The 24,594-nt window shown below is 33.7% G+C and overlaps 1 protein-coding gene and 1 pseudogene across 1 annotated transcript; both read left to right on the plus strand.

Annotated features, from left to right (window-relative positions):
- Positions 1-5,470: 5,470 nt before the first annotated feature.
- Positions 5,471-17,990, plus strand: LOC128184402 (staphylococcal nuclease domain-containing protein 1-like). The gene is made up of 21 exons (XM_052853853.1): positions 5,471-5,749; positions 6,269-6,415; positions 8,406-8,529; positions 9,008-9,092; positions 9,396-9,556; positions 9,838-9,929; positions 10,128-10,286; positions 10,523-10,629; positions 10,900-10,990; positions 11,223-11,314; positions 11,620-11,743; positions 11,943-12,025; positions 12,215-12,398; positions 12,682-12,823; positions 13,353-13,465; positions 13,755-13,943; positions 14,186-14,451; positions 14,785-14,851; positions 14,965-15,072; positions 15,417-15,665; positions 16,322-17,990. The coding sequence occupies exons 1-21, from the start codon at positions 5,705-5,707 to the stop codon at positions 16,385-16,387; spliced, it is 2,694 nt and encodes an 897-aa protein (XP_052709813.1). The 5' UTR covers positions 5,471-5,704; the 3' UTR covers positions 16,388-17,990.
- A 3,839-nt stretch (positions 17,991-21,829) lies between these two features.
- LOC128185045 (complement C1q-like protein 2) lies at positions 21,830-24,574 on the plus strand (annotated as a pseudogene).
- The last annotated feature ends 20 nt before the right edge of the window (positions 24,575-24,594 follow it).

A 24,594-nucleotide genomic window follows, 5' to 3' on the forward strand; every position in this document is an offset into this window, starting at 1 on the left:
AACAGAGAATATATTGATAAGTGTAACCCTTGGTCACTAACCCATTTATAATGACGGATAATTTTTGTATCAATTCCATAGTCACAAATGACACACAGTATCAATGATAAAGCTAGAAAAAAAAAACAAACTCAGACACGGATTAAATGTGTCCAAAAGAGTGAATTTGGAAACTAAATGCAAAATTTGTCCTTATTAATCAGAGTTCAATTACTGTTGAAATTGTTTGTGACCATAAATCATTTGTTTCATTTAAAAAAAAAAAAACCTCAAAATATTTTCACTTATGTGGCTGATTATTGTGAAGACAAGAAAGAATCAATATTTGTTCAAGATTTTCTGTACTTTATTTTCCAGATGGTGTTAATTCGACATCCTGTAATTCCTACCTGTTAATGTTTGCACTTGTTAATAAGATGATTATTTTGGCAACCAGTTGATATATCCATTGTATGGTACTGGATGCTGAAATTAAGCAATGATATGTGTATATTTAGAAAGTAGTTCATATCTCTCTCTCTCTCTCTCTCTCTCTCTCTCTCTCTCTCTCTCTCTCTCTCTCTCTCAGTATTGTATAGTTATTTTTCAGAAGAAACAAAATTATGTGCTACTCAGAATTATTTTCATATTAAGTATTGGTATGACATAATTTTGTTTTGATTAAAAATAACTAATAAAAGATGATAGATTGATAGATGGGTGGTGTCCTGTGTCATTATCAAATATTCCAGATATATTGAAAAACATTATTGAGGGGAGGGTGCACATTCTTTTGAAAACATAATATGTTCATGATTAGAGCCTTTATCTGTTTTTAGTGCTTCAATATCTTTTCATACATTTTCCCATGTACAGTATGAGAATCATTTACCTGATACTTTTCCCCCTTTTTTAGGTCAGTTTATTTAGTTTTCATTTAACTCATTATTTTTTTTATATTTATTCTTCAGTTGACAATCAGTTTTTGTGCAAATCAAACACTTCTTTACATGTTTATATCTTCATCTATGACTAGAAACTCAATGCATAACAAAAAGTCATTGACGTGGTTTTAGAAGATAATGCAGTTGTTTACACCATATACTGTTTATTATGCATTTTGTGTGGAAAGATTAAAAGCTGTACAAAAAAAGTATGGGAACATAATACATAGCTAGGATTTTATATTTTCTTTGAGGCATGAATACTGATTGCCAAAAATGGCATCAAATTCCAATTGAATTGTCAAATATTTTTGGAATTTAAGATTTTCTTCTTGGGAGCATATATATACATGTTTGTAAAGTACTTATAATCCTACTTTACATTTTTTTTTTTAAATGTTTGTTAATGATATTTTTGATAAATTAATTGTTTGTTGTGCATCATTACATTCGTGCTTTTTAAAGGCCTATTTCTGTATGCAATATTTGTGTGACTGTCCTGATTTCCTTCAGTTGTGGGAGTTGTCTCTCTTTTTCAAATGTGAAAAACTGGTATGATTTAACTTCCATATGTTTCCTGAATATATGCTTTTTGAGTGGATGTCTGTCAACTTATTGTGATCTGATATCATTTATTTTATAAATAAAGCGTTATATCTACAATTCCAATAAGAGTTTGGTTATTTATGAATCAATTGTTACAGTAAATCTACTGTACAGTATATTCTGTATAAGGAATAAAATGTTATTGATATAAAGTAAATAATTAGGTAAAATACGAGTGGAAATAAATAGATGTATGTAATATAAATTATATCTTATGTGAACGAATTCTATTCACAATATTGACAGATATTGGTGTGATGATGAGAGAGGGATGGATGACGATTGTCTTAATTTCCGCTGAAAGAGTTGTACATTGGTTGAATATAGAAATATTTTCAGCATTATTTACGCTGCACAATTTAAAAATCGTGAACTGTCGCAACTTGCTCTATAATCGTATAAGTTGGGTGCCATTATTTTCTGGATATGCATTCGCTTAACGATATATATTTCGAAAACGTTTATTCATGTCCTTTAATTCTGTATTTTAAGTCAACTGAGTAGCTCGGGTTACACATTGCTCTTTGTCATTGTCCTTCGTCATCCATAAACAGTTTTCAATTTTAACCTGAAAGTTCTGAACAACAACAAACAGTCTAATTGTTGCCGTTTCTGTGTCAAGATTCTTTAGGATAGGATGAAGTACAGAGTAAATTTTATTGCATTAACTCACAATAGGTCTCCTGTGTGGAACTAAATGAAAAATGCCAATTTTTGTTTTTAAAAATGTTTACTTTCACTCGAAGGAGAAAAACCAAATGCATAAAACTCTGTATGGTTATACTGTCTAGGAAGCTTTTACCAACAAAACAATTGAAAAATTTATTCTTGGCCCGTTGTTCATATGGCCTTATAGTTTCATTGAACGTTAGACATTTTCATTTTACTCTTAGTCGAATGATGAAAATTAACAACGCCTCAGTTATAACTTCATAGAGCTCTCAATTTACACTGTACAATTCGTTGTCCCTGTGGTAAGGGGGGGAAAGCCATAGGTTGGGGAAAACATGGCTCTCAGCCGATTAAATCTTCGAAAAAAAGTTCTACTCTCAAACGTGTACATGTGTGATATATTCACATCGACATTCTTTGTGATGTCAATGAATGAAGTTTTCTACCTATAAATCGTGTTTGATGTTCAATCATAATTGAATATTTACATCTACAAAGTATTATTCCCTCTATTTTTACGGAAACTTATAGTTATTTAATTCATAGCTCTATAGATAGAAACAGCCAGACTGAAATCTACACGCCCCGTTTATCGATTGGTCGAAATCTACAGCTGCTGAAACTGATAAGAAACTGACAGGACAGATATAGACACGCCCTGTTTATCGATTGGTCCAAACTTACAGCGACCTAGAAAAAAATCACGGACTGCACGAAATAATCATGACGATGTCAGACTCAAAGTCTGCGATTTGGCTGTTTCTTTTAGCTAACGTACTTAGTTACGTACATTGACAGTAATTTTTTACCTACTTTTCATAACCAATTTATCAATTAGCTAAAAGAAAGATGTTAATATAAACAATAAAATGCTTTTTTTGATGATTCATTCAGGTTATGAAGGTAGCGATCAATGCAGAAAAAATTTACATAACCCGCTAACGCGGGTTATGTATTTTTTCTGCAATGTCGCTACCATCATTCTCGAATGAATCACCAAAGAAAGCATTTTATTGTTTACATAATGTACATTAAGGAGGCTAGGTGTTCAACAAAATAGCCATACATTCATACATCTGATTTATCTTAAACTTTTATAAGTGTAATTTTGTATTTAAACATAAGCCGTACACTATCATTTAGTAAACATAAATTTTCTATAGCTAATAGCTTTAAAATTTAAAATTTAAATACGGTGTATAATTCTTTTTTGTAGAGAGGGAGTAAATATAAATGTCGATTATAATTAATGCCTTAACCTTTATTTTCCCTTCTGTTGTAATTAAAAAGGATCCGTATACATGTACATATTAGAAATATTGTTATAAATTTTAAGAACATAATCAATATGATTTAATTACATTGTAACTTTTTGTATATTATGAAATATTGTAGTTTAAAGTTAATTAAATGATTTCTGCAGTAGTGAATTGCTATGTAAATAGTGCTCAATGTTTGTGTTAATTGTTTTCAGTGCTGCCCAACTTCTTGAATCACAGCAGGGGTTAGTCTGGGAGGGGGGAGTTTGCGAGGAGCATCTCTATTAATTGTCCATTTGTATCTGTCATTGCGGGTTGGCCTGGTATAAAAGGGGGTATTTTTCTTTAAATAACTGTAGTCTTGTTGGTTTTGAAGATGTCGGAGGAACAATTAAGGCGAGCGCGTGGACATTTGGTAATGAATTAACTAATTGGGTTTTCTTAGGGATTTACCAAGTGACACCAACTATTTCACCGAGATCTCTGGTAAACTTATTTAACACCAGTCGGTGTCGGTGAAATTATAGGGTGTTTGCTAATATATTTATATAGCAGCACCCCCCCCCCCCCTTTAATATTTTAGTTAGGATTTCTCCGATTGCACCTAAATTATTTCAAAAGGTGTAGCCGGTGAACTAGAATCTCGGTAATTTTACACCGAACTTCACCGAAATATTTACCAAGGTGCAAGTTCTGGTGTTTGGTAAAATATAAATATTGATGGTATATTAAATCATTTTATTATATTTATCTTGGTAAATAAATTGGATTTTGGTAAGTTTTGGGTAAATAAATCATAACTATGATTTACAGAAGTTGGGATTAAATGTGTTCAATATCATTCTTTCATTTTTACATGCTTTTAATTTTATAGAAATAAATGGTAGAATAGAATTGGTTCTTATTTTATAAATAAGAGTAAAGGTTTATCAATATATCATTACATTGGAATTTATTTCTTGGGATTTACAACATTCAAAGAAGATTTATTACTGAGTGCGATTCGGTGTGGATTACTTAATCTGTCGTATTCACAATAAAAACCACGTACCCTATTAAGATTGTGTTGACGAGTTCGCCTCGCGTCACAATATTATCAAAGTACTAAAAATACAAATATCCGACCTCACATGGGCGTCGGGGGGATTTTATATTGGGGCGGCAAATTTTATTAATAAAAAGGGGGGGGGTAGATCGAACTGGATTTGAACTTGAAAGTAAAAACATCAAATGGTAATATATCTTGGGTAAATTAATTATTATATTGTCACTTAGATAACGCGGCACAATAAGAAATAAAGTAAAGTTGAACTTCATTAATAATAATGTTTGTTCTTAATTCTATCCCTCTGTCGCATTTTTTGTTGCATTATGACTACTCTATACAATAGTCATAATGCATATTTGTTTTTACTTTTAGAAGAACAGTTCATTTACTTTTGACGACATAACTTAAAATGTATATCATGATCAACTCAGGATTGTGTTTTTTTTATTTAAAGATATTTTAATGTAAGAATTTTATAATTGATCTTGACTATTCTGCTCTTATTTATTTAAAGCGTTAACTTTACGCCCGTCTATTGATTATGAGTTCCGTATCAATGCATACTGTATCAGTGCATAACAAATAAAAGTGTCATTGCACTGTTAGACTGGTTTGCTGTCATTGATTACGAGATCCAGAGCTCTGTCCATTCGTCAGGCTACCTAATATTAGCGTTTTATGTGTTTTTTTTGTTAAACCAACTTTCTGCAGGCGTAACACAAAATGATTGATCCGCCTCTTTTGATTTTCCGTAAATATCCGGAACAAAAAGTCTAAAATTAACAACAAAAATGCACACAAAATAAGAACAATGATTTAATTTTATGGGATCGATTATGAGTTTATGTATGTTATACACGAGTCACAGTGTACATAATTTGTAAAGTTTACCTCAAATGAAACTACAGTCATTATCAACTTTATGCTTAATTTTCATCATAAAAACCGGTGTAAAGAAAACGCACTAATGAATCTGATCTCGCCACATCACCAACACCGGCGAAAAAGACGTTTCACGTGTTTTCATTTTCACAAGTCTACCCAGAGGATATGTCATTTGTACAATTCAGGGAATTGTTTTCTTGTATTTGTGTTGCCTAAGGCAAACTTCAAAATTCGTTTTCAGTTTTAAATATTTATCCACGTGACAAAGTAGACTTCCTTTTTCAACGTGACAGTCCACGAGTCAAAACAACATGAGTACATCGCAAACAGCTGTTCATAAAGGAATTGTGAAACAGGTAAAATAAATGATAAATCAATTAAGTAATTTTGTAGCCAAAAATATTTGTTGATTTTAAATTTTGGTTAAAAATTGGATTGTTTCCATTTCAAAAGGGGAAATCGAAACTTGGGAATTTTGTCGAGAGCCATGTGCATATGTGTAACGTTAGATCAGAACAGATGTTAAACCACAGAAACTGAAGAAAAAATATCCTGAAAATCATAATATATCGTATGAAATATACACAGGCAGATATTACGAACGATAATATCGTATTTAAATTGCAAAAGCGACAGTAAAATAATATGATTTGATTCAGATTTGTGCCAATATGATGATTATGATGAATACATATGTTTTCTATTTAGGTTCATACTAATGAATTATTTTGGATTAAAGTAACAAAGTTTCACTAAAGATACATTTGTTAATTTTTCCATACTGTTTTATCTGATATTTCATACCATATTTAAAAAATTTAAAGAATAAATTCCCTGCATTATTACTTATGTATATACATACACTCCACTTCTAGGTTCTCTCAGGAGATGCAGTGGTCATTAGAGGCCAGCCAAAAGGTGGGCCACCACCAGAGAAAACAATCTGTTTCTCTAATATCACAGCCCCACGCATGGCTCGAAGACCAAACCCAGCACAGGACAATGTGGAAACAAAGGATGAGGTAAGGCACATGTGTATTATACTCTGTCTCAAGATATTTATGCAGCATATTTTCTTCAACTATTTGATATATATATTAATACTTCAGGGTTCAAACAATGTTCTTTCAATAGTATGGAAAAATTCCAAGATTTTATTTATGGAAGTTGTCCCCTCTAGTTTGTCAGGTTTCATTGCATTGCAAAAAATAAAAAAGTCTACAGGGAATTTGGATTTGGATATAACAACAAGAAAGTACCCCAGATGATAACGTTAATAAATTGTTGAAGTTGTCCCGAGCACCGTACCTCTGAATGGAGAAAAGGTGTCTCAACATTTTTCATTACAAATCTCAGTAAAAAAAATTTGTTTTTGTTCCTGTGAATTTCTCTTGGTAAAAATTGTTAAAGTGCCAATTTGAAATAAGAAATCTTGGGATTACATTCCTTTCATTGATTACAATTTTACTTAAATGCCAGGTACAGTAAAACTCGTTTAGTACGAACACGGATATTGCGCATTCACAGATATAGCGAAGTCATCTTGGATCCCAAGCTATGTTAATTTCATGAATTTCTTATACGGTTATAACGAATGACGGATATAACGAAGTAATTTCTTAGGTCCCAGTGACTTCGTTATAACCGAGTTTTGCTGTATATCAATTGTCGTAAAAAATCATTTAAAATTAATATAAACAATATCATAGGGCAAACCATTAGACCTAGATGATTAAACTATAAACAATATTAAATGTAAAAATAAATCCGATAACTTTCAGATAATTGAATGCTCTATCTGCTAGGGTTCAAAAAAGTTAATCTAAAAATGTATAAAATGAATAGTATTTTTCATTAATAAAAATTTAATGTAATTTTTTTTTTTAAACAGAAATATATTCAATTTTTGGAAAATGTTTAACTTTAAAATTATATTTTATGATATTCTTATTTGGACCTGTATATAATCCTTTAGGTTTAAGTTTCGATAAGAATATTTTATTAATTTTAATCCCAATATCTTAAGGCTCTCCTTAATTTTGTAAAACTTCTGTATTTCCTAAAATTGCTATGAAACCAAAAAAATATTCATTTGTAGTGAATGGGTTATTATGTATTTGATTTGCCAGGGCTCGACATTAACGCTTGTCCGCTTGTCCGGTACCAGTTAAAAAAATATGCGGACAAGTGAATATTGCTGGCCACTTGTCCGACTGGACAAGTGCATTTTTTATGTAAAGAAGTCTCCAACATTTAAAAAAGAAAAGAAAGTTTTGTGATAAGTTTATCCGTAGTCTCGTTATAAGTTTATCGATTAGTTATTTTGAATTTCGATCCCGACATCAAATTGCAATGCAATTGAGTTACTCTTGATCGGGATTGAAGTTCACTAATTTCAAACAACTTTCAAGGTGTGGATCTTAGTTCTTACAAAGTACCAAACACATAATTATGTTAAGAAAAAGAAAGGAAGAAAAGGTAGCAAAGATAAAGGATTATGGAAAGAAATGTAAGCGGACAAGCGTTAATATCGAGCCCTGTTAGGTTTCATTCATCATTGATAGACTCTGATGACTTTCCATGTTTAGTTTAAAAAACAGCTGAGAAATCAATATAACAGTTACATGTATTTTTAAACCTGATGCTAAATTTAAAATGTCTTGTAATTTGCCATGACAAAGCTACAGCTGACAAATCATGTTTAATGTTACAGTATATGGAACAAATACATGTACATATAGGAAAGACACTTTAAGTTTCCATTTAAAAAGTCAGGTTATTAATTATAGCTAGAGTAATCAATAAATGATTTTATTTTAGTAATAGAGTACTGTAGTTTTCAAGTTGACAATATTTGATCTTTAATATTGAAAATTTTTCGGACAAGTGAAGTTGAAGTTCGGACAAGTAAATGTTTTGGTCACTTGTCCGAATGGACAAGTAGGAAAAAAAGTTAATGTAGAGCCCTGTTTGCATATACATATAAGTGCAAAATTCTTTGTTGTGTTTCAGCCCTTTGCCTGGGAAGCCAGAGAATATCTGAGGAAAAAACTCATTGGTAAAGAAGTGGCTTTTGTTATAGAATACACTGTGCCAGGGACCGGCCGTGAATATGGCTGTGTTTACCTGGGGAAAGGTGAGTTTTTGTTTTTGTCGACCGAGGAGCATGCATCTAATAGCAATAAACAATGTAAATGCCTACAGATCATCTAAATATCTTTTTTTGTTTTTACTCAACTATAAAAACAGACATAGGTATGAAAATTACTGTAGATTCCTTTTTAAGCACGAGAAATATATATCTGCATAAAATCACAAGAAGCACATCTTGCAAATTTTTACAATCTCGCTTTTATTTTTTGAACATATGATGTAAACTACATGAAACTATGATCAAAATTTGGCATTCGCAATTTTATGCTCTTGCAATTTAGTGGAGAACGGCTGAATTGCTAAATTGAGTACTCGCGTAAAATAAGTTTGTAATTTCATGCTTTTAGAATTTTAGTTTTTTTTATCAAATTGTAAGTACAATTTTGCTTTTGAAATGCCAGTATCGGTGCGTACCATAGGGAAATTGATGAAATACAATTGTTTATGTCTCTGTGTTGCAGATATTGCTACAGGAGAAAACATTACAGAGGCTTTAGTGTCTGAAGGTCTGGTAGAAGTCCGAAGAGGAGGGCTCAAGCTTGATGAGTAGGAGTTTGTTTTGTAAACGAGTTCCTTTGATAGGAGTTATAAAATATTAATACAGAACCCACTATAAATGTGTTGCTTTGATGCACGCTGTATACTATGCATTTAACTTAATTGAAAGTCTGCATTTTGTTTGAAATTCTCAATATTTTGTTCAAATAATTCAATGAAATGTAATATTTGATTATTAAAAGGTTTTCAAGTATTATAGACAAGCATTTTGAAAGACTAACTGTCTTATTTAAAAAATTTTCTTTATGGAAAACTTAATAAATTCTAAAAAAAAATTCCCTAAATTGACAGTCAAGGCCAGCAACAGTTGATCCAATTGGAGGATGCCGCAAAGTCTGCTGGGAAGGGCAAATGGAACACAGCTGAGGCAGCCAAACATATACGCAACGTTAAGTGGACAGTAGAAAACGCTCGCAACTTTGTGGACTCTCATCACAACAAGCCAATCGATGGTAAGAGGTTTTTATACTTAACACCCAACTTCAACCCCTTGAACATGGGCCATATTATTACAATATTCTCACTAAGTTCAGAAATACTTGCAACGTCAAGTCCAATATTTACAGCTATTAAAGTGTGTATCTTCAGTCTTTAGGTCTTGGAAAAATATTGAATAGAGGGGATCCCTTTTTACTATTTATAAAGAATTGTATTCAGGCTGATAAATCTTTGGTGACATTTAGGTAAGATAACTTCAGATAAGAGATGTGTAACCAGATTGGTTTATTTCCAGCTGTGATCGAGCATGTTAGGGATGGTTGTACTGTTCGAGCTTTCCTCCTGCCATCGTTTGATTATGTCACCATCATGCTGTCAGGAATTAAAGTGAGTACCCTATTTTTGCCTTCTGGAAAAACTACATAGCCATTTGATATATTTCGCTTACATCATGTAACAGTACAGAATAGATTTTTTTCAAAATTCTTCTAAATGTACTCAAACATTGATTTTTTAAACTACCTTATCCTCTGTGTGGTGTTATGATGTTTTCTGAGTATTAGTGTTTGTATCCTTGCTTTACAGTGTCCGATGTTCAAACAAGACGAAAGCGGTAAGCAGGTGCCCGAGCTGTTTGCGGAGGAAGCCAAGTATTTCACTGAGGTACGACTACTTCAAAGGGACGTACAGATCATCCTGGAGGGCGTGTCCAATAATAACCTGCTGGGGACCGTGCTACACCCGGTATGTTTGTAAACGATGAATTAGATTTGTAAACAAATAAAATAATTGAAAAAGGAAAATGGGGCTTTCAAATAAGAGGGAGGAAGAGACATTTGTATCATTGTTACAGTTAGAAAAGTAAACTTTTGGGGAAAATCTAAAATAGCCTACATGTATTTTAGTGGATAAATATACTTCTTCAAATCAAAATTATGTAAATTTTGATAGAGACTGACTGCATGTTTTTGTTGTTGTAGAACGGTAACATTGCTGAGCTGCTGCTGAGGGAGGGGTTCGCCCGCTGTGTGGACTGGAGCATGGGAGTGGTCACCCAGGGAGCCGATAAACTGAGAGCAGCTGAAAAGTGAGTGTCTGTATGGTGTATGTTTACTAGTAATGTGCAGAGTAGGTCGGTCTGACCTCTGTGTGGTTGTTTTAACCTCTTTGTGGTCTGTCTGACCTTTCTGTGGTTGATTTGACCTCTGTGGTTAGCCTGACCTCCCACTAACTGGTTTGACCTCTCTGTGGTCTGTCTGACTTCTTTTTGGTCAATATGACATCTCAGTCTGTGGATTGAAATCTCTAATGCTTTATAAGACAAGAGTGTGTATGGTACTTCTCAATCTATATTCAGAATTGCCAAAGAAAAGAAAGCCAGGCTTTGGAAGGATTATTCTCCATCGGGACCCACAGTGGACATCAAGGACAAGACTTTCAGTGGAAAGGTAAGACATCTTGAACTTTGCAACGGAAGTAAAAAGATTTGTACAATCGCTACCTTTTTACATTGCACCATTTATTTTAATGGTATTTTGGATACAGAGAACCTGTTTTGTTTTTATATTTATAATTATGTTATTATGCTAAGACGGGTGTTTGTGTAAGACAGAGTCACTAAATACAATACAAGACTTACACTCTAGTTTAAATTGTTTACTGACTGTTTTTGTGGTTCAGGTTGTGGAAGTTGTCAATGGCGATGCTCTAGTGGTGAAGACAGACAAAAACCTGTTCAAGAAGGTGTTCCTTTCCAGCATCAGACCCCCAAGGTATCAAAAATATAATGATGCATCACTTAATTCATACAAAGAGATTTGCATTTGACTCATTACTTTAAAGCCTACAAAATACTTCATCCCTTAACAGATGGCTTTTGCTAAGCTCTGTGTGTAATTTTGAATATTCAGTGGAAAATGTAAGAACTTTCATTAGAGTCTTTGACTCTAAACGTGTATGTTTATACATGATGGGTTTTGCCGAGCTCTGTGTGTACTTTTGAATATTCAATGAAATATGTAAGACTTTTCATCAGTCTTTGACACTAAACATGTACGTTTTTTGATTTATATCATAGGAACGCCCCTGCTCCCGCAGATTCCACAGACTCCACACCAAAACCTCGCGGACGCCCGCTCTACGACGTCCCATACATGTTCGAGGCCAGAGAATTCCTGAGGAAGAAACTCATTGGTAAAAAGGTAAGATTTGAATAATGCTCCATTTTATACCTGTACTGTGTCATGCTTTAAAGGATAACACTATAACTGGAATAATATTGCAAAGAAAAAGGACTCTCTGTAGTGGATGTCAGAAATCAAAATATTAATATGTTGATTTGGAAATTGAAAATCGGTTGTATGCGAGTGCATTTAAAGAATTGTTTGTTTTGATCTCTAGGTGAATGTTCAGGTGGATTACATTCAGCCTGCCAACAACAATTTCCCTGAGAAGACTTGCTGTACCGTCACCATTTCAGGAATGTAAGAATTTCTTCTCTCATTTGTGTCCCAAAAAATTATATTTAAGTTTGTACTTGATGTTAGGAAGTGGTTTGATGATCTACATTTTTTGGACTAAAAAAAAAATAGGTCATCATGCTGCTTAATACCACTGGCCTATAGCTAATTTGGTGTCTGACGTTAATTGTTGTTGTTTCCCCTTTGTTGCAGTAATGTTGGTGAGGCTTTGGTTGGGAAAGGTCTGGCCACAGTGGTGCGCTACAGAATGGAGGATGACCAGAGGTCAGAACACTATGATGAATTGCTGGCAGCAGAAGCCAGAGCCCAGAAGAAGGGTGTGGGCCTACATTCCAAGAAAGAGGCACCAATTCATAGGGTGGCCGATGTCTCTGGGGTAAGTGGTTTTGTTTTAAAAATTATGCGAGGAAACAGCAGAAGATTTCAGAAATAAAAGTGAAAGTAGTATTAAACAAAAAACTAAATTTTGATTTTAAATGGATAGTAGCGGATAATTATTTTTGAGTTAGGTATGGAGGAACCTTTGGGGGATGGTGAGGGATAATAATTAATTGGCATCTCTGTCATCTCCAGAAAGTAGAATCATTCATTTAAAGTTTTGAGGCTGACAAATTAAGTTCATGTTTCGACATTACGTGACTGTTCTTCTCTCTGTACAGGACTTAAACAAGTGTAAGCAGTTCCTGCCGTTCCTACAGAGGGCCGGTAAGACGGAGGCCATCGTTGAGTTCGTGGCCAGCGGTTCCCGTGTCCGCCTCTACCTACCCAAGGAAACATGTCTCACCACCTTCCTTATATCAGGTACCCTACATCAATGTACAACATGATACCTTAACTACTCACCGCCCAATACTGTGGAATCATTTAATTTCGTGAGGGCCAGTTTTCGTGGATTGTGGGTTTTTTGCATGTTCGTTGGGATGTAATTTCGTGGATGCATCAACTTTTAGTTTTAGATGGTAAACTAAATCTTTTATAGTTAGTTTTCGTAGAGGATATAAATTCGTTGGCGAGGGCTACCCACGAATACCACGAAAATTTAGCCACCACAAATTGTAATGATTCCACAGTATGCCTCTGATGTTGGAGGAAAATGTTCAGAATGAATTTGCAACATTGATACTAGGGCATCTTGCTAAAGAGAAATTCATCACAGTAATCTGTTTTGAAATTTTAAATTAAGGTAGCTTCATTTACGTCATGTGAACAATAACACAATTTCATTTCCTGTATGCAGGAATATTTATAACAATTATTGACTTTGCACTGAATTGCAAATATCTAGAGTACTTTGACTAGAAATCTTCATAGAGATGTTGGCCTGTTGTAGGTATTGAGTGCCCCCGAGGTGCCAGACCCCTGCCCGGGGGACAGATGTCTCAGTCCGAACCTTACGGGGACGAAGCTCTTCAGTTCACAAAAGAAATGTGTTTGCAAAGAGAGGTAACTCTTCACACCATTAGAAGAACAAAACATGTTTTAGTTATATTAGTTGTAGACTATGTAAAATAAATATGTTGGAATTAAGAAACAATGATTGAGTATTTTTAACTCAAGACAGACGTGCCCCTAAGAGTTTTAAACATAGTCATATGCATAATAGTTTAATTGTTTTGTAATGTTAGAATTAATGAAAAATCATTTTTTAATTAAGATGGATGTGGCCTTACTTATGATGAAGACATGTGTTGGGAGCAAAATAGTTACATATTTCACATTATTTGCTATTTAGGTGGAAGTACGAGTGGAGACGATGGACAAGGGAGGTAACTTCATTGGCTGGCTGTTTGTTGACAACACTAACCTGTCGGTGGCTCTGGTAGAGGAGGGGCTGGCCAAGGTCCACTTCACGGCCGAGCGCAGCAACTACTACAAACAGTTGCAGATTGCCGAGGAAAACGCCAAGAGGAACCGCCGCAACGTAGGTCTTAGCGAATCAAAACATGATGGATTTTGTTGTAGAATCTTAAAAATTACGTTAATTCTCAAAGATTTAAAGCATTGAAATTTTTTTTTGACCGAGACTCCTTCAGAAAAAAAAAATGATTGATTTTGTACATTTAAATCTTCAAAAAGAACTTGCTTTAATGTTTTGAAATTTGTTCAGAGAGTGGCACTGAAAGGGGTTCACATTCTTGTAATTTGGTTATGTTTGTTTTAAAGTTGTGGAAGGACTACCAAGAGGTGACAGAGGTGGAGGAGGTGGTGGAGGACAACACAGAGAGGAACGTGAGCTACAAGTCCGTGGTGGTGACGGAGGTGACCTCCGATCTGAAGTTCTTCGCCCAGCTGGTGGACAACGGGCCGCAGCTGGAGAATTTGATGGAGCAGCTCCGCCAGGACATGACCGCCAATCCACCTCTCCCCGGGGCCTATACACCCAAGAGGAACGACATGTGTGCCGCCAAGTTCTCACAGGACAGCGAATGGTATGAATAGAGTCGTGATAAGATGTGATATATACAAGCACTGTGCATTAAGTACATGTAAAGAAGTATACATTATGTATAGACATTTATATCATTCCTCCATAGAAACATTTCCAGTAACTTGTGTTTTATGTAGCCACAATCAGAATTGGAACAAATTCTAGTTTGTGACAACATTTTCAACATATGAATTTATTCCTTTACAATATCTTTATGATTATAAACATTTAATTTTAAAACATGTTATAAGATTAATATGTCGAAAAATCTGAGATACATGTATTTGCTATCTGATGTACACATTTGATAATGCCGTGTCCATCTGCATTATAGGTACAGAGCCAAAGTGGAGAGAGTGGATGGATCAAAAGTCACCGTCCTGTTCATTGATTACGGAAATGTAAGCACAGAAAATGTCTTGGATTTTGAACTGGAAAACCTTATGCAAATATGATGTGTAGTCTTGTATTGAAATTTGACGCCATGATAATATTGATATTGTTTGTTTATCAGAAAGAGCAAACGACGGCCACCAGCCTAGCCACCTTACCGGCCTCCTTCCAGAGCCTGGCCCCACAAGCCACAGAGTACTGCCTGGCCTGTGTAGCCCTCCCACCAGATGTAAGTGTTGGGAAAAGGGGGGAAGTCAAGATCTTTGATTTCACTTTTCATCGCACAATACAGATTTTGCTCTGTGTAGTTATTGAAGTGGTCTGTAGTATAATTGTTGTTCATTGAATTTGAAAGTGGAGAAACACAATCTGGTTAATAGTGAAAAATGTTTAATATTATAAATTTTAAAGAGTGGTTACTATTAAATGTTTAATATTGTAGATTTTTAAGAGCTGTGTTTGAATTACGATACATGGTGTAGGTTTTAATATTGTGTACCTTTGTCAAAGAGATATAACATATAGGCACTTTGTAAATAGCATATGTTAATTACCGGTATTTTTAAACTGTAGGAGGACTTCAAGAACGATGCTGAGGACGCCTTCTATGATGAAATAGCAAACAGACAGTTGAACATGAACGTGGAATACAAAGTCGGCGGACTGGAGTACGTCAGCCTGGTGAACCCGGAGACGAAGGAAGACGTGGCCCAGAAACTGGTCAGCAGCGGATTTCTATTGGCTGAGAGACGTCGAGAGAAGCGCCTGGCCAAACTTGTGTCTGACTACGTGAAGGCTCAGGAAAAGGCAAAAACAGCAAGAGTAAGTGTGTGGTGGGAATGTCTGTTTGGGATATATCAGCTCACTCTGGCTGCCAGTGATTTGGAAATGACTGTAGAATTGTTGCATAGGCCACTATATCGAATTTCATTGATACCGTGGTTTCATCATCTTGTAGGGTGAACATCACACAGTTTTGTTGGATTTCATTGTTGAGTCGAATCTTTAAAAATCTCAAACACTGAATTAATAGAAATAAAGGTTAATTTGGTAATATTAAACTTTAATGGAAAGGACCATTGTCCATTAATTCATATATATATATATATATATATATATATATATATATATATATATATATATATATATATTTTAGAAACTTTGAGTTTGACTGTTTCCAGGAATATTGTTGACACCACAATGCACCATACCCACCAATTTTAACACTGCTTATACATTATAATACCAAAAAGTCATTCATTTTGGATTTAGAGTCCAACAAACTTTCTCATTATGATCATAAAGAATAACCCCCCTTTATCCTTGAATGTGTTCTGTGCAGGGCATTGTGCTTGACAGCTGTTACGCACTTTAAACAGATTTTTTTTATACCAGAAATTATTCAACTAATTTTAATGGAGAAAAAGATGTACTTATACTCCAAATACATATTCTCATGGAATGTTGTTGAATTTCAGGAGAACATGTGGAGATATGGAGACTTCACTGAAGACGATGCCAAGGAGTTTGGATACTCCCGGTAAAGCGTTCCGACGCCAAACACCCACCAAGAAACCAATTATAAAAACCAACACCAGACAAACACAAGTGGAATCTAGGAAAAAATTTTCATTTTTATTCAAATTGTTATTTACATATATGATATAAATATATATATTTTTTGCAATTAACTTATGATGTACAGGAGAGGAATGCAGTCAAATGAATTTTGTTTTGATAGTTTTTATTAATTTTTTTTTTTTGAGTATGTGATGGATATTGCTATGCATTAAATGAGATGATCCTCTGTTTAGTATTTATGTAGACTTAGTCTAAGATCATTCACTGGACTGAATTCCTGTTAGCGCACACATGCACTTCATTCTGTGGATTTATAAGAGACGACTGATGTGTTCAAATGACCAGTATCAAAACTTACGTCTAGTGAAACTGTGCATTATATGGTGCAAAGTGTGTAATCATTTATCTGATGGTACTTTTCTTTCTTTCTTTCTGTTGATGATAAGGGAAAAAATAACCTGTGGACTTCTAGGTTACAAACACATATTAATCCCTCCTTCATTTCTAAACAGATCGTGTAGGGAGAAATTAAGGCACTATAAGTGATGAAAAATTGGTAAACTACTGTATATTTATCTCCTGAATGTTAAACCCCCCGTGTCTTTTTGATCTGTGTACAGTGTACATGTCAACTGCTTGACCGACATTTAACCAGAACAATGTTGTACTCGAAAACCAAGCCTCCTTTACTACTAAATAATCTGCTGGTCACGACATCAGTAAATAAAAAGCTAATATATTTTGTTGAACTTTTTCTTTGGAGGAAAAGTTGAATTTTTTTTTTTTGAAAAGGTAATTTATTTAATGTATTTTTTTTGTCATTTAAACCTGTGGTTTTAGCCAAAAAAAGTTTGACTTTTGTGGAAAAGGGTTGCAGCTATATTTCTTTATTATTGACAAAAAGTGCTGAAATAACCAAAATGAATGCTCTATATTTGCCCCCACATTACCATATCACCTGTAAGACTTTACAACTTGTATAACATCCTCAATTTATTTTGTACATACTTAAAAAACTTTTTGTTTGTTCTTTATAAATATCTGACTGTATTATGTGGACAGGGCATTTATTGTTTTATATTTTGAGTGTGCAAAGCATGCAACCTTGTTGCCATAGCAACACTTCATATCACAGGTCTCCAGATTCTTCGCAATGATTGTTGCGTGTTTTGAATAAGCATTGTTATTACACGGTTGTAACATTACTTGTTAAATTTCATTTGATTTTTCCCCCCAAAAAAGTAACGGAAGAAAATTTCTTTCACTCCTGAATTGCTAGTTCTGAATTTTTCTCCTTCTATTAATGTACATGTCTGAAAACAGCTTTATACTTTCCCTCTAAAAATCTATTGAATTGATTTTTTTCAATTCTCTTTTAAGTTGAATTTAAAATGATTTTATGGTGCTTTATTTGTATTACTGAAACTTGGGATCTGTCTTGTTTGAGTTGAGCCTTTTTTCTTCTTCTTGGAAGTATATTTGAAAGAGTACATCATGTTTTCATGCTAACCAATCTTTGTTGGTTTTAACTGACATTGAAATAAAATGCTGATGGTTGCAGTTACATCCAGTGTTTTTTTTCTTGTAAATGGCTTAAAAAAATTTAAAACGAAAATAATGTATTCATTACTTTATTGATGTCATACACAGGCAGGATTCCATTGGGAGATAACCTTGAGTTATGAAGGGCATGCAATTTAGATTTGCGTATGAAGGTCACATACGTTGCACAATTACGGATTCAGGTCTTTTGTAGTCTTTGAGGCCACAAGTATATGAGGCAATGTTTTCACTATGATTTAAAAAAAAAGGATTTTAGAGCTTGACATACCAAAGATATTGATATAGATGGAAGCATATCGAATTCAAAATAAAATCACCATTTTGTTAAATAGTGCATTATCTAAAAATAAGATAAAACAAAATTGACAATTACAGAAGAGCAGAACGGCTCTTCTGTGTGAACCGTTTAACAAGGACAGAGACATAAATTACATTATTATTATTTATGTCTCTGACACGGATGGGGAGGCCATCGATTGATATTTACATTCAGTGTAACGTTATATTTTGAATGACTGCATCGGGAATGCATGTATGTGACATTATACATTTATTGTATGATTGTGAGGGAAATATGAAGTTTTATTCCTCCATGAAAAATCATATTTCCCGAGGGCAACGCCCGAGGGAAATAAGATTTTTCCGGGGGAATAAATCCTCATATTTCTCGAACGTTCATGCAATAAATTGTTTATTATACCGAAAGACAGGTGATAACTTAGCTATAGGATACATCAGTTTCTATTCATTTTTCAAAGCAATAACGATGTTAATGTTTACCGGTTTCTTTCTATATAACAGTTTCTGAAATAAAACAAAGATATTAAACGATTTTTTAATAGAATTAATTATTTAATTGCATCGTATGCTCATCCTTGGGATTTTTTATAAGCATGGGATGAAAATATGAGGGGGTGAAATATGATGAAGAATATGACGATGACAGGGGATTATGAAGTTTTATTGCCCTCGCACGTGATTGTCTAGAACCAATCAGATGTCGTGTTATGTAGAATAATCATATTGAGGTATAATAATAATACATTTTCTATCACACAACAAATTTGACCACGGCGCATGAGCACAAGTTAACGTCATCATGCGTTTTTAATAGACTTACAAACTTACCTAACCAGTATCGATATTGTTAAAAATAATCGTTAAATAATATTTATCCTACCTCAAAACTGAGTTGGCAATTGCCAACAAAGTTTCTGAAACTAAAATCGCATTAAATATTATGTTATGACTGATCCTTCTAATGTTCACATCCATGACAAATATAAAGAATTTTCCTCTTTGGGGGAAAATAGTATTCCCTACAGCTTAGAATTTAATTTGGTTAGGTATTGCTAATTTTGCGATAGAAAATTTTATTTTTCGAAAGGATTTTTAAAAATCCTCTTTAATTTTTGTTGTCCAATCCAATCGAAATTTTAATTCCTTTCAGAGATTTGAATTATTTTTCGTTATCTTGTGGGGAAAAATGTTTATTCCATGGTTGCTGTGGTTTTCCTTTTATCTTACTTGTCAGGTGAGATACATACATGTAATTGTAAACAAAAGTTGTCATATACTCTTTCGAAAATTAATGACCTATCATATGGCAAGATTTTGATATGAACGGCGAAAAAATGCAATATTAGTTGGGCGAGAGAAATTAAATTTTTAGTTTTACGGATCCGCCGACCCAATTTTTCCGATTTTGTAAAAAAAAAAATAATGAAAAAAAATTCGTATCTTCGGAAATTTTTCCGGAATTTTCAAGTTTGACCGATCTTGGTTTTAAAATTACTTTATTTGATTTGAAATCTGCAAAACGTTTGACAAAGGGAGCTTTTAAAATCAAGTGTAAGCGTCTCTATAACATGGAGTATTTAAGATGGAGGTCAGCCATGCATGGTTTGGCTTAAAAGTTTTTATGAAAAGCAAAGAAAATGTTATCCTGAACAAGTTTTAAGGTTAATACCAATGATCTTGAAACAAACACAAAGTACACAGTGGATAGTGGACAAATTAAACTTAATATTATAAGTTCAAGCAAATAATATGTAATTTTGATTAATAAAAGTTTGCCCACTTTTTTTTTTTTTTTTTTTTATTTTCCCTCCTCCGACCCAAATTTTTTACAACAAAATCCGTAAAACTAAAAATTAAATTTCTCTCGCCTTGGCAAGAATATTATCATCCGGAAATCATCAAGACGGACATCTTTGACTGGTTGAATTAATGGTACATGTAATGGAATTCCACTACCAAACGGATCGGAGAGAATAAGTGAAAAAAATGTTTTAGCTAAACAAAAAAGGTATCTTTCTTAAATGTGTTCAGAGAGAGAGAGAGAGAGAGAGAGAGAGAGAGAGAGAGAGAGAGATTAAATATGAGTAATCTTCACCGATATATATATATATATATATATATATATATATATATATATATATATATATATATATATATATATATACACACACACACACACACACACACACACACTGATAAGACTTCAACTCAGTGTCTTAAAAAACCTCGCGAGACCTCTCCCACGAGAATTGGTAAACATGCTGCTGAATTTGTAAATAAAATCCGGCTTAAATACATGCCCGTATGCATGCAGCTGGGGGTGAATTTAAAAATGCACTTGTTTATCTACATGTATCGTTCATTGTGATAGAAATTATACGAATCTGCAGATAAACTATTAGGGTAAAAAAAAAACCAACACACCATTTTACGATATTCCTAGAAGATATATATATACATACCCGAAAAAAATCCCCCACATTTTCAAAGAAAACTTAACATCATATCTCAATTACATTAGTTTTACAGAAAGCCGTACTCTGCGTTATTAGGAACACGATGAATGTTTAAATTTGCCTCCTCGCTGTTTTTTGTATCAGTTGTTGTGATATCCAAAAGTGATCTGTCGACTGGCGAAACTGTTGTAAATGGATCAGCAACCAGTACCAAAAATTACAGCTCTGTAACAAAAAACCGTGACAAGTCTTTGATCAAAGAGATTTTCTTGAAACAGGATATGAACCAGGCGTTGTTACTCACGAATAACGTTCTACAGGTCATGACAGACGTCCAGCGACTGAAAGAGGAGGTTCTCCGTCTGAACAAGGAAAATATCAACCCGAGGGACAAGCTGTCACCTTTCTTTATGAACGATTGCTACAAAACAGTCCGTTCTACTGATCTTTAAAATGTTCATTTCGAATTGAAATTTCAGTAGAGACAGAATGATTTAAGCACATACAGTGAATGAGCTATGGCATTGCTGATGTGAAGCAAACTATAGATTTGCAATTCGATATTGAGATCCCCACCCCAACGAAATTCCGGTACACCACTGTGCACTCCTATTAATAAGCAATCGATTAAGAAAATAAAACCAATTGGATACAGCACTAGCTCACCAATCTTTTTCAAAAGATACGCTTGTAAGCAAATTACATAGCTTATAATTCGTTGCTATGTAAACAACCCTTTTGTTTACATCTTGAATCTTAAAGTAATAATTCAAGGTTAAGACCTAAAACGAATACATGTGTTAAACGTTAGGAACTGTTTATTGATGCTTAAAACGAATAAGATATAGACAGATAAGCTTGAAAAAGATATTTTACTGAATATATTGGTCCTTTGTAAATAAAAAAACAGGGCACGAGCCTTGTTTACACGACAAAGAATTTTTAGCCCTGTTTCTTGCTTATAACACTATGAACGACACTTAAACTTGATTTGATTATTAAGAATGCATTCCTAAAGCAATCATGTGCAAACAGAAAAATAAAATTGGACCAAAATAAAAACATATAAAAGGACCAGAATCGCATTACGACTATTTTCAAAGAAAGCCGGATTCTAGGTAGAGAAACATGATGAAAGCTTCCATTTGTCTTTTTGCTGTTTTGGTTGTGGCCTTATCCAAGAGCGATCTATCGACTGGCGAAACTAAAGTCAATGCACCCGTTACCAGTACCGACAATGATAGCTCTGTCACCACAAACCGTGGCAAGTCTTTGATCAAAGAGATTCTTCTGAAGCAGGATATGAGCCAGGCGTTGTTACTCACGAATAACGTTCTACAGGTCATGACAGACGTCCAGCGGCTGAAAGAAGAAATACGTCATTTAAACAAGGAAAATGTTGACCTGAGGAATCAGCTGACACCCTTGTTGAATAAGAGTAAGTGTCAATAAAACAATATGACCAAAGTAAAACTTTCATTTTTTTAAAATATCTTTTATTGTTTCTGTAAAATAAGAATTATAATGTAAATTGGTTATAAAGCGCTATTTGTTTAATTGAACAATCAATCTGATTGAAATACTGATCTCAACAATATGGCGACAATATTTGTAATCAGATTTTTATACAAGTAGTTTATAAATGTGAATGTAAAAAAATATTTGAAAATATTAATCGATATCTTTATTCATCTTTGATAAAAAAAAAATCACAAAGCATATCGTTTCTTATAAAATAACTTGCTGCATAAAGTTTCATCAATATTTTGTGAATTTTAATTTTTATGTAAATCGTTGTGAAAGGGGCATATAGTCACGGTTTTAGTCAAAAATTATTCTTCCGTTTTTAAGGTTTACAATATTTCAGTAAGCAATTATTTAAAAATAATTCCCCTGTTTAAAAAAAGTCTATCAAAACTTATGTATCATTGTGTTTGAATCGAGATGCAGAATTTGCAATTCTCCGTTATGTAATCAAAGCTTACGTAATGTTTTGATAACATTTTGAATGATGAAGTGAAAGCTTTACTTTTAGACCTAAAATGAATGTGGTTAACGCTAGGTACTGTTTATTTAGGCTTATTTATTTTTAGAATATAGAAAAAAAATCAGCTTAAAAAAGAACTCTTATTGGTTCATTGAACCAATCTAAATAAAAACAGGGCACGGAAATTGTTTACATGACAAAGAATTGTGAGTCATGTATCTTGGTTTATATAACTCTACGATCGAAACTCAAATTTTGTTTGATCATTGGAAATTAATTTCGAAAGCATTGTAAGCAATCAAAATAGAAAAATAAAATTTTACCAACATTATGACCATGTCCCTTTAAGCTGAATCAAGGAACTAAATGTTCAATGAAATGCAATCTCAAAAAACAATAACTGTATTGATAAAATTATAGGCCGCAATTTTTTTTCACGAATTCTACGATTACTGTTGTCTTCGAATATAAGAACCATTATAACAATACATTGGACTTTCGGTAGGATATCTGTAACTTCTTTTTCTTCTTGCATCAAAACAAGTTTCGAGTGAACTTCACATCGATAGCGTAGTCTTAGCTCAAAAACCAAGCGCATTTTGTTGATTTCAAAGAGCAATGGTTGAGTGGCTAACAATAGAATAGACAGGGCCTACATGTACGCCACATACCTTTTTGACACAACTACACAAACTCCTGTTAAAATGGTTCTAATAAAACAAGAAACAAGAAACTCAAATCTCTTAAGCTCATTTGCTTTCTGGATTATAACTAGTAAAGACTGTATTTTAACGTAATATTTTAAAATTATATATTCAAATGCTTATAATTTTTATTTTGGTACTTTTGGTAAATAATAAAATGAAATAAATTTCCCCTTTAAAAATGGCAATTAATTTTAAAAATTTGTTTTTAATTGTAGGTTCAGACCCTAGAGAGCCTATTGCCTTTTACGCATATTTTAGTAACGATTTCAAGTCTATGCCCAAAGGATCAACTTTTCTGTTTGACGTTGTCGAAACTAACCTCGGAAACGGGTACAACAAGACAACATATATTCACCGCCCCCTCTTCCGGTCTGTATGCATTCACTTGGACAGTGCAAGCAGCGGGAAAACACGTAGTACCACCTATTAACAGCAATTCACAATATGGCGAAATAAATGCAGCTTTAATGCAAAACGGAGCAGTAAAGGGTGTAATTGTGGCAGACACAGAGACCAAATACGACATGGATACCGCGACTGGATTTGTTGTGTTGGAAACCAAGGTCGGGGATCGGTTCCGGATAGCTGTTTCTGAATGGGATGGTCAAGGGGATATCTATAGCAACAACTCATATGGCCGAACGACTTTTTCTGGATTTAGGGTTTCATAAATCTACACAAAATCTTGCTAGACGAAATCCTCGGGGCAATATACACAGATGTTGACGTTCTTATCATATTTAATCTTTCACAAAATGATGTACAGAGAGAGAGAGAGAGAGAGAGAGAGAGAGAGAGAGAGAGAGAGAGAGAGAGAGAGAGAGTACTACATGTATTACATTGTATCTGAATGTAAATTGCCTAACTTTGAGTGAAATAATCTTACTTATGAAATTAACTGATTTAGCAATATTATTTCTATTGTAGTTGTGTTAAAATTGAGAAACGAGCAATCTGTTGCAAGCGTCGAAAGAAATTAAAGCCCCTTTCACAATTGGCGCACGAGCAGAAGCGACCAAATATTCGTGCGACCGAAAAAATTAGATATAAATCGTTAATTGTTGCCGAAATAATCGCATATGCAAAAAGTATTCGTACGAATTTCGCACGATCTAAGCGAGCGTTGTGCGATGTAAACGCATTGAATCTTGCGATCG

This window comes from Crassostrea angulata, chromosome 5, assembly GCF_025612915.1.
Source record: "Crassostrea angulata isolate pt1a10 chromosome 5, ASM2561291v2, whole genome shotgun sequence".
Taxonomy (NCBI): Eukaryota; Metazoa; Mollusca; class Bivalvia; order Ostreida; family Ostreidae; genus Magallana; species Magallana angulata.